The sequence below is a fragment of the Leucopleurus acutus genome (assembly GCF_964270905.1).
Source record: "Leucopleurus acutus genome assembly, chromosome: 5".
Lineage (NCBI taxonomy): Eukaryota > Metazoa > Chordata > Mammalia > Artiodactyla > Delphinidae > Leucopleurus > Leucopleurus acutus.
Window position 1 is genome coordinate 52689549 of NC_139147.1, and position 12054 is coordinate 52701602.

General features: G+C 38.6%; 1 protein-coding gene across 2 annotated transcripts in view; it reads left to right on the forward strand.

Annotated features, from left to right (window-relative positions):
* Positions 1 to 12054, forward strand: part of ALCAM (activated leukocyte cell adhesion molecule) — a 204897-nt gene that overhangs the window by 169439 nt on the left and 23404 nt on the right. The window contains exons 12-14 of one of the 2 annotated variants that reach the window (XM_082840325.1): positions 2460 to 2588; positions 4677 to 4715; positions 5006 to 5123. In XM_082840325.1, coding sequence (XP_082696451.1) covers positions 2460 to 2588; positions 4677 to 4715; positions 5006 to 5123 — 286 coding nt within the window. The remainder of the gene's footprint in view (positions 1 to 2459; positions 2589 to 4676; positions 4716 to 5005; positions 5124 to 12054) is intronic. The other variant, XM_082840326.1, reaches the window with a different exon arrangement.

A 12054-nucleotide genomic window follows, 5' to 3' on the forward strand; every position in this document is an offset into this window, starting at 1 on the left:
GGGGTTTTATTTAGGTACCTAAACTGTAGGCTAGCTTGTTATCAACATGAAATTTGCAGTATATTTTCAGAAGAAGCTTTTGCTAACTTCTTAATTTTCCCAAAGGAAGACCATAACTCAAAGAGAAATTTAAAATCATAGGGCCATGGAGAATGGAAGAATCATTTTGTTGTGGTCAATATCTGTTTTTAAAAGGAAATAAATTAAGTGTTGTTCCATGATCATTAATTCCTGAAACTTGGGTGATTAAAGCAGTAAGGTATATGCTTTCCTGTATCATGAACTTCCACATCTGAGTATAAGTGGCCTCACTTATACTTTGCTTACTTATGCACATTAAGTGTTATTTCTTCTTGAAACTGGGCCCTGGGTTGTGGTGAAGAACATAGTATACTGTGAACATATGGTCTGATTTGCGTGTGCCAGGGCCAGAGTAAGGCTAGCTAAATATATAGTGTCTAGGTTGGTTCCTGCTGAACAAAGATATTCATAAAGTATTCATAAAATAAACAGTAATATTTGTACCTTTGTCACACCATTTTAGTTGGTAGTAGTAAAGGGCTAAGAACTTATGAACACTACCATTAATTTTCTTTGACACACACACACAAAGATGAGAATATGGTCTATCACTAACAGTTCAGAGCTGTAATTCCATTAAATTGCCAGTCAGCTTGAGTTACTGACATACTTGTTAATTCCATTTTCTCTAAGACAGTCTTCATGTCCGTCTTCACAGTGCAGCCACCTAAAGACTCTGCAGGAATACCCAGATGTGCCATTTGATTGTTTGAATCTTCTGTGCTGCCTTCTTCCCAGCTTCAGACCCAGTTGAAGTCTGAGAAGGCATGCATAAACCAGAGTTTCAATATAAAGTTAAAATGTCCATTCTTTCTCTGTCTGGGGAAGTTGGGCTGCTGGTCCAGCTTATGCAATGTAGTTTTGCAGAGCAAGGTGAATTTTGGCTCTTTCACCTATGGGTGATGGATATATATTTGCATAGCTCAAGTATGGAAGGTCCCCAAAGGAGTGGACACAAGCAAATGCCTCCTGATTTGGTTAAGTGTGATGCGGACACACAAGCAAGAGAACATGCCTGAGGAGGACAAAAAGGCTGTTGATTTCAGAAAAAAAGACCTGAATTGCTGACAATGTACACATCTATTTTTTGGCATAAAAAATGACTGTTTCTTTTCTATTCTTTTTTCTTTCTAGTTCAATTTAGTAATAATTACAGCAAAAATAACTTTTGGTACTGGGTAATGCAAACAAAGAAAATAGAAAAATAAGCATCTGGTAAATATTTGATGAATAAAAAGATACAAAGATTTAAAAGGCCATCCTAGAAATAAGCAAATGTATTGTAGAGATAAACGTAATAAAAACAAAGACTCAGTGAGAAAGTTATGTGAAAAATACTAGTGGGAAATGGAAAAGAAGCAGGTGAACTTACTATGAGGATAAAAATAATAATGCCATTCTTCATTGTCAAGAAGGACTGATTCTGGCCCACTAGGTGATATGTTATTTTTCTTGTCCTAGGTTTGTGCTGATACATCCATAATTTTTTATTTGTTCCCTCCTCAATCACATGGTGAATCTATTATTTTACAACTACTGTTACTTGTGCCCCACCCCTACCCCAGGGGCTCCATGATGTCTCTAAGCATGAAGCTCTCTCCTGTCCTCAAGGCCTTTAAGATGTAGTTGAGGAGAAAGCACATTGAGAACAATACAGGATGTGGTGTGTATAATATGCCTCAGAAAAGAATACAAGTACATGCTTGCTTTAGTGGAGTTGGACTTAGGAGTCATGTCCTGGGGAAGAGATTAAAGTGAATTTTCTCTTATGTTTGAAGGAATTAAATGGCAGTGATGATCCTCATTAATACCTCATAAAAACCAAATGAACTTACCAGTCACTGAAAAAATAACCTATCCTCTGTATTTAGCTCAAGAAAATTGAGGGAAAAAATAGTCTTTTTCCCATGAGAAAACCATACATACATATGCACTTAGATATCATGGCTTAAGATAAAGGGATTCACCCCTGTAGTGAAGAACAATGACATAGTTTACAAATAGAATTAAATTCATGTTTATTAGGAGAAAATTGGTGACGAGTTAATCTCTAACTAATTATTTTGAGACAGATACTATCATGTCAAAATAATGACTAACCTGAGCATCTATTGAAAAAGAAGAGTTTAATTGATTTAATTATTAGAATTAATAATAGAAGCATAAACAGAAATCCAGGTATGGATTCGCTACTCTTTTTCCTCCATGCTGTGGTTATAAACCTAAACTGGTCTTATCTATGACCTTACATGTACCCTTGAACACCAGGTAACACGACAGAACACCACACCTATCCCATTTCATTCAATATTACTCTTTCTCATGTTTTTAATTCATTTCCATTTCTAAATCCATTTTCCTTTTCTTTTTCCAGACAGAGGAATCTCCTTATATCAATGGCAGGTATTATAGTAAAATTATCATTTCCCCTGAAGAGAATGTTACATTAACTTGCACAGCAGAAAACCAGCTGGAGAGAACAGTAAACTCCTTGAATGTCTCTGCTAGTGAGTATTTCATTTCTGGCATTAAAAATGTAAGAAAATTTGAAGTTATTCTTCATTAGTTTAAAATCTTCAATTCCATCTTCCTGTGCTGCATTATGGTAAGTTTTATTTATTTATTTTGCATTTGGTATCATCATCATAAGGTTCTTCTTTTTTCTTTTTTCCTGGTATCCATTCTTGTACAATCCTTGTCTTGACAGTTAAATCATTTCATGTTTTATGGGTCAGGGACTTTATCTTGTATAGGAATATTTCCAAGATCAACAGAGGATAAGGACTAAGTTGCTCTTACTTAATCCATGTTTTGTATTCAGAGTACAGATAATTCAAAGATTATCTGAAAACATTTCTGTAACAATTTTAATTTTGGTGATTTTTTAATTCCCCTTAATCTCTTATTGTGCATTTCAATTCTTTGTAGTATTTATCCTATTCTTATTTTGCACAGGGATGCCACATGCTTAAAGTCGTTCAGCAAGTTGGTAGTAAAACTGATACCAGAATTCCTGAAATCTAGTTTCAAAAATGGATGCTTTTGAATATCATATTTGAATCATAGGTTACAAAAACTAACAAGTGAGATTATCTCAGAGAAAGTGACAAAAAAAATCTGTCAATGTTGAAATCAAGTAATGGAAACATACCAGTAGCAGCTTCTTTATTTAATTTGAAATTATCTCTCATCTTCAATTCTGTAATTCTTTTTTTTGTCATGTCAGTCTTAAATCAGGGCTGGCTTAGAATGAGGCTCAGTTCTGGACAAGATGCTAACTGACCCTCCAAACCTTCATTCTTCAGTCAGTTGGAATCCTGTATGTGACATTAGCAGGATAAAGATATACTAGATAGGAATTAGCTGGAGCTAGGAGAAAATAGTTATCTAAAGATAATGGTCCTTAACAGAATATGACAGGAATTTAAAAGCCTTTTGGATTGACAGGAGAAAAGAACCAAACGAACATAACTCTAAAATAGGAGTACTGACTTCTCTGAATTCAATTCAGTGAGTATTGATTTGTCCTACCTAAAAAGAGAACTTATCCTTTCTTCCTGAACACAAGTCTCTCTTTTTATTCTAACCCATCGAATAGTGGTTTTCTAGACCTTGCAGTGGTCTGATCAACATCTAATACCATCATTTTCAAGTTCACTGAGCACCGAGAAATTCCAGTATAGTATGTATGAGGAGGGGTCTAGGAATCTGCATTTTAACAAACATCACTGGAAGTTCTGATGCAAGCCCATGTGCATAGAAGAATATTTATTTAGTCTAATATTAGATGATAATCCACCATAGTGACAATCCTTAACATGGGCCAGGAGCACGGCACTATCAGAGTCACTTGGAGGGCTTTTACAAGCATCAACATACATTGCCCCTTCACCTCTGAGACGTCCCCAGTTTTGTTTGGGACGCGGTCCTCTCACTGTTGTGTCCTCTCCCGTTGCGGAGCATAGACTCCGGACGTGCAGGCTCAGCGGCCATGGCTCACGGGCCCAGCCGCTCCACGGCATGTGGGATCCTCCCAGACCGGGGCACGAACCTGTGTCCCCTGCATCGGCAGGCAGACTCTCAACCACTGCGCCACCAGGGAAGCCCACGTCCCCAGTTTTAACCTCCACCCCTACCACTTTGAGAATGTCTCTAGTGGCAAATCCCTGACACTAGAGGATGAAAATGAATTCTCCTCCATTGAGGTCAGAAAATTGGAAAAAAGTTGAGAAACACTACATTGAAGATTTCATACACTGCAACTTGTTTCTCTTAAAAAAGAAGTCCTATTAAAAGGTGGTAGATAGTGGGGAAATTAATATGGATTTCAGATCAATACTATAGCTTGTCAGTTGTGAAGTTATCTGTGGTAGATTAATACCTTTGCAGTTTTAACTACTCTCCTTTCTTTAAAACAAGATGAATTTCTTTGTAGGGAAGTTCACACTCTATTAAGTGTAAATTTTTTTCTACCCTTAGCTGTAGAATAGATATTTTATCTTTGAGTATTTTTACATCATACTATAATGGTAAAGGTGACTTTCATATATCAACAAATTTTGTTTTTAATTTCATATTAACATTTTTCATTTCAGTAAGTATTCCAGAACACGATGAGGCAGACGAGATAAGTGGTAGGTACTATGCTGCCGACTCTTCTTCCTTGACTATCCGCTCAAGATTTATGAAGTGTCATTGTATAAGTAATTTTCTTAGCTGTCACAATTTTGACTTGAATTAAAATAGCAAATGAGACAAGAGAGTAAGAATGCTAAAATTTTACTCCTTTAAAAGCACAAGTTTGCATGTTACTCTTAGTAGTGAGCCTCAGTCATTTTTAATAAGAAATAATAACTAGATTGACGTATTTTCACAAATGCTTGGCATTGTCTGTAATTGCATGGGCTTTTCTTTTTTGTTGTAGATGAAAACAAAGAAAAGGTGAATGACCAGGCAAAACTAATTGTGGGAATCGTTGTTGGTCTCCTCCTCGCTGCCCTAGTTGCTGGTGTCGTCTATTGGCTGTACATGAAGAAATCAAAGTAAGTTGTAGAAAAAAGATCTTCATTGTTCATTGACTTTCACTGGGAGAAAATACAGTGTGTTCATTATGCTCATTTCAGCTGGGCATGTAATTTCTATAATAGGAAAGACATATCCCCCAAATCAGGCTGATCATGTTTTGTCTTCAGCTCACTGTGACTATATTACCAAGACTGGGGACATGGCCTGGAGTGATTTCACCTGTGTCCCCTTATTTTTCTCAGTCAGTGGTCTGAATTAAATTATCTGATTTTTTTTCAATGCTTAGGTAGATTTTTAAAAGGCACGTAGTGCCTAAAAGTCAGCCATTCTAAACAGTTCGGCTGAGGTTGCTGGAGATTAAGTAAAAGCGGTGAGTACATCCTGCAGGGACAGCTGGGTGTCTTTGCAGTGACAGGTCTGGCCAGCAGTGCAAGTGTTGGTGAGGTAGAGCCATCTTGTTGTCACTACTTCTCTATTCTACTTAGGTCACTTTGTTCCATAGAAGAATCTAATTCAGGGAAAAAGTCATCATTATGTTGTCTTGAGTTTTAAAACAATGATTAGACAAAGTACCAAGATTACTTTAAAAATGATTTAGAGGATGTTTAAAGATTATTAGAGTCATGAAATAATACATATGGTATCAACATCACAAATCATCTAACAGTGGTTTATAATGAAAATCCGGTTGACCAATGAAGATTCTTAACATACACACATGCCTAGTATTCCTCATTGCCCCAGCTCTGACCCTAGGTTCAGATGCAACTGGTCAGAGATGCAATTCTAGCATTGCAGTTTTTAAAAGCTCCATTGGTGATTATGTGGTGTACCCCTGGTTTCAAACATGGGTTTCAAACTCCTGTATCTAATAAATGAGGAAATCGAATTTTGCAAGGGGATATGTATAGCTAGTGGCAACTTTAAACTTTATTTTATATTTTCTTGATGTCTTGATATAACCCCTTTCAACAACTCAGGTAAGTTAACTTAAAAGAAAATCAAAAGAAAAAACAGACTCAATCAGATCCATGATCTCACCCGGTAAAGATACAAATGTCAGTGAAGTAATATTTGAATGGAGCTGCCATCAAATGGAGGCAGTGGCTCAGAATTTTTAAAGTCACGTGATGTGAGCATGTACTGAGTTATATTTCGTTCTCACATCCATCTCTGAAGTAGGTACTCTTATTATACATATTTTACATTGGAAAATACTAAGGCAAAGAATGGTTAAATGACTTGCTTGAGATTACACAGTTGTAAGGGATAATTATATTCGATTTAAGGCAGTGATATTTTAGAATCTTTGTGCTTAATTACTAGTTCTTATTTTCTCTTGTTATGCCTTACTTTTTCTCTTTTTCAGTCACATAAGGCAGAAACACATTGCTGTTGTGTGTTGTAGTTGATATACATGTCCACTCACACTAGGGCACAGTCAGTTCTAATCTTGGCACTTCAGTCCTCAATCTTGAACAGTCTGCACTATCACTTGATAACAAATGTGGGTTTTTTCTCAGCGAAAATTTTACCTACAAACACTTCGTGTTGCTTTGTGCCCATGATTTCCATGGAAAATTTAGAAGATTGCCTGTACTACGTAAAAGAAAGGAAGTGCAAACAGTTGCCCAGAGGTGGTATCTATCTTACAGAAATTCTCCTTCTGTGTGTGTTTCCTGACTATCAAAATCTTATCCTACCTTTATAATCCACAGTGAGGTGCTCACAAATCTAACAGCTTGGCCTCTAGGGTATTTTGGTTTTATTTATTTAGGGTTTCTGATGCACTCCAAAGTAATTTTATTTCTTAAAAGAATGAAAATAAAATGTCTCTGTATCCTGGAATTGAGCTGAACAATAAACAGCAGTCCTCTACATTATGTTCAAATGAATGTTAAGTTCTTGGAGCTCCCCCAGCATCCTTAATCATCCTATTCTGATTGCCAATGTCTCATCATACCCTGTTTGTCCTTCTATGAATAGAAAAAAATTGTGTGTGTGTTTTTTTTTTGTTGTTGTTATGTCATGTGTCATTACCATACGGTAACCCAAAATTAAAATCATGGGTAAAAAAATGCTGGACATTTAGCTTCATAGTGTCTTTAGGTTAAGGGTTAAGACTTCATGCATTTCCTTTAAAGTACTCCATTAAATTAAGTGCTTATTTTACCATCTGACATGAACATTTGTCTAAATAACTGTTATTTAATTGAAAAGTGCACCAACTTTTCTAGTGTCAGTATTATTGGTAATCAAAATAATAAATTTCAATTCTTACCCCAAGCATCAAAATGTTTTTATTAAGAATTTGCAGAACTTTTCAGATTTGCTAAGCGCTTCACATTTCTAACTAGTTATTCTTTCTACTGCCCTCTGAGATAAGCAAGCACTTTTGCTATATGAGTTATTGTTAACACCTGTGTCCAGAGTAAGTGCTTCAGGGTAAGAATTGCTAAGTCTATTTTTGGGTCTACTATACTCTCTTTTTTTTTCTTCTAGATAACGTCACCTTTACAAATCAATATGAGAGTTTCATTTCTGTCTTAGCTTAATTCATCACCATTTTACGTGGATATGAGAGATTTTTAATAAAGATATGGTCCATACTTTTTCCGCAGATACCTAAAGAAATATACCCTTGTGTCTACCATCCTGCAAAATAATACCATCAACAATCTTAGTGAGTCACCCATTATTGCAAACAACTTTGCACCACAATTATATTAGTTCTTTGCATTGGCAATTTAAAAAACCAGTGGAGAGAGAAATGAGGGAAACAATCTTTTATACCCAAGTAGAATTTAAGAATACATTTGTTAACATACCTAGTGGCTACTCAAATAACATGCACTCCCCATTCCATTAATATGAGATACATATTTTTATATCTATTTTAAATATGGAAAGGATATGCTTAGCAGTTGTGCTTGACACTGTGATATGGTATATTCATTGCAGAATAAGGGCTCATGATTCCTCTGCTGTTTTGATTCATATAACTTCTCACTGGAATTTTTTTTTTTAATTTGAGATATTTTGATAGTGAGAATGGATGACTCCAATCATTTCCTGTGTATGTAGGGTATTAACTGACAGTTCCAGGCAAAAGGTATTAATTGACTAAACCCAGTTCATATCTAGTTGTTTAACAGATAGGAAACATTAAAGACCTAGAGATAATTCAATGACTTTTTAAATTATTTACTCCCTTTCTCTCCATCCTGTTCTCTGAACATTGTTTTTATATCTGCAGGAAGTTGAATGTTACTATTTGAGTTCGAAATTCTCTCCTGCATATCTTATATTACAAGAACTAATGAAAAATTAAAAGAGTCAAAGATAAAGGAAAAATGTAAGGTAGCATGATGTAGCCACAAACTTATTCAGAACTGTATTAAAACCATAATTTCCAGGTTGGTTGCATTTAAGAGACCCTTGACCACCACCATACTTCTTATCACTAAACTGGAAGTAAGCATTAACCAGACATTTGTAATCTCAAAATACACATTGTGTGAATACTGGAAGTTTACCAAGAGATTTATCTTTTGCAACTGTGGAACTCATGACTATTTTCATGAAGTTTTTGTACAATATGTAGGCAATATGGAAGTCTAAAAATCACAAATATCTTTTGTCAGTTTTGCCTTTTATAATGCTTTACTATTCTACTGTCTTAGAAAAAAAAAAAGACAGTTCTAAATTGGCAAAAGACTAAAGAAGACTGCCTATAACCCCCAAACTTCAAGAAATACTGTTAAATTAAGGCTTTCTAAAACCCTTCTTATTAGTATCTCTTAATATATGGAACAGGATCTTGCAAGAAAGTTGATTTTAACTGAATTCTATTTCCAATCAATACTCTGTCTAAAATCAAATATATGTTCCCATGAGGGAACTTATTCAGACTCCCTACTGAATAAGTTGAAAATATAGTGCTGAAGGACCATTTATAGCACATTTTGAGTGACTTTCCTCATTTATTACTATGTAAGCATCTTCTTCTCTTTTTGTACTTTTACTCAAATCCTCAAATTTTAATGAGGTAAATTTAATAAGGTAACCATATTTCATAGTATCTAAGGCTCAGTGAGTGTAATCTGCCTAAGATAACACATGCAATATCTTATTCCATATCCCATATAAACTTTCAAATATATTTTGCTGCCTCACCAGGACTTCTTTGGAATTAAAACTTCGTCTCTGACTTTGATTGCCTGCTAGCATTTAATATAATGCTAGGGGTGGAAGGGTGTGCTCTCAAGTGCAGGGCTGATGTGACCTCTCACCTTGTATTAGACGTCAAGCTAATCCAAGTTTTCGTTTCTTTTTCCTTCCCTACCCATAGCTTGGCAGGCAGCCAAAAGAAGGAAGAAAAGAAAATGCCCCATTATTCTATCAAAGCATAAATAACAGGGGAGACTAAAAGGGAAATAAGATAATGTGGAAATGCTGGAGTCCCCCTTTAGTCAATCACAAGGTCATTGGCCACCCAAAGGGCAGAACCATTCATGGCCCTGCCCTCTCCTACTACACGTGAACTGAAACATTTCCAGAGGAAAGAGATAGCATCAAAACATAATATTTTCAATTTTTATCTCTTCTAGCATTTCACTTCATTTTTTTTTAATTTCATGTGTTTGGTTTAATTATTGTTTCAAAGGTGAAGGGAAATCCTGTTCCTCAAGCATCTGCCTCTGCCCAGGCTGTGTTAGCGCATTACCCACCTAAAGGAAACACTTTGAACGATGATGCTGAATACATGCCAGTGGCATCCTGCTTTCATGCATATTCAGTACTGTTACATTTATTTTGATCTACTGATACTTTACATAATGGTGGTTCCCATATTTACTATTGCCCAAGTGAAAGCCATTTTCTATTTTTCACTGAAGACATTAGGAAATCTATTTTAATGGAGAGTTTCTTTGGAGAGTCTTAGAAATGCTAAGGATATCAAATTGAAACTTGTAATAAGTCCAACTATTTATTCTTCTTTGTTTCCTCCTTCAAACCCAGAAATTGCTGACAACTGTCTTTCTAAGATGCAGTGGTTAGAGCCCTCCTCTCCTCCTCTAGCTCTTTATTAAGCTTGGCCCAGGAGGAAACTTACTTTGCTGAGAGCTGTGACCAGGGAAGAAAGAAAAATAACTATTCTCATGGGTATGACCCTAATTACCTGCACAGGTATCAATGGCTGGTTTGCTGAAAGTGGCAATTCCACACTGCCAGGGTCCCAGTCTTAAATACCCATAGTCCTGGTGCCCTTCTGTGCTGTGTCTCAGTCATGCTATAAATGAGAAATCACAGAAAATGCCCCTCTAAATGAGGAAGTGATAATAATTCCTCATGTTGCCTCTGAGTTTTCAAATTTGTTATACATATGCCTACACTTGGGAAACCTAAAGTCTTATGAACTCTTTCATGTGTGAATTATTTTACAGGGGTATTGTTTTTATTTTCCAAATATACATTTCTGTTATAACACTTTATGTATCTTTTTAAATGACACTGCATTCCAGGATTGTGATGTACTGGTTATGTGTGCAACGCCTATCCTCCTTCATTTTTCCTATCTCCTTCATCCCCCTCTAACCTATTTGTTAGCTGAGATATAATTGACGTATAACAATGTATAAATCTAAGGTGTACCACATGTTGATTTGATACATTTATATACTGCAATATGATCTCTACTGTAGCATTAATAACACCTCCATCCAGTCTCTTAGCAACTCTGAAGCATTAAAATAAAGGCACACTGGGCTTCCCTGGTGGCGCAGTGGTTGAGAGTCCGCCTGCCGATGCAGGGGACACGGGTTCGTGCCCCGGTCCGGGAAGATCCCACATGCCGCAGAGCGGCTGGGCCCGTGAGCCATGGCCGCTGAGCCTGCACGTCAGGAGCCTGTGCTCCACAATGGGAGAGACCACAACAGTGAGAGGCCCACATACCGAAAAAATTAAATAAATAAATAAAGGCGGAAAACTGGGGAAGATGGCGGAAGAGTAAGACGCGGAGATCACCTTCCTCTCCACAGATACACCAGAAATACATCTACGCGTGGAACAACTCCTACGGAGCACCTACTGAACGCTGGCAGAAGACCTCAGACCTCCCAAAAGGCAAGGAACCCCCCCATGTACCTGGTTAGGGCAAAAGAAAAAACTAAACAGAGACAAAAGGATAGGGACGGGTCCTGTACCAGCGGGAGAGAGCTGTGAAGGAGGAAAAGTGTCCACACACTAGGAAGCCCCTTCGCGGGTGGAGACTTCGGGAGGCGGAGTGGGGGAGCTTGGGAGCCGCGGAGGAGAGCACAGCAACAGGGGTGCGGAGGGCAAAGCGGACAGATTCCAGCGCAGAGGATCGGGCCGACCGGCACTCACCAGCCGAGAGGCTTGTCTGCTCGCCCGCCGGGGCGGGCGGGACTGGGAGCTGAGGCTCCGGCTTTTGTCGGAGCGCCGGGAGAGGACTGAGGTTGGCGGCGTGAACACAGCCTGCAGGGCGTTGGTGCGCCGCGGCTGGCCGGGAGAGAGTCCGGGGAGGGGTCTGGACCTGCCGAAGAGGCAAGAGACTTTTACGTCCCTCTTTGTTTCCTGGTGCACGAGGAGCGGGGATTGGGAACGCTGCTTGGGAGAGCTCCGGGGACGGGCGCGAGCCGCGGCTAAGAGTGCGGAGCCCAGAGACGGACATGGGACGCTAAGGCCGCTGCTGCCGCCGCCAGGAGGCCTGTGTGCGAGCGCAGGTCACTCGCCACACGCCCTTCCGGGGAGCCTTGCAGCCCGCCGCTGCCGGGGTCCCGGGATCCGGGAACGGCTCCCCCGGGAGAGCGCACGGCGCGCCTCAGGCTGCAGCGTCACGCCGGCCTCTGCCGCTGCAGGCCCGCCCCGCACTCCGTGACCCTCCCTACCCCCCGGCCTGGGTGAGCCAGAGCCTCCGAATCAGCG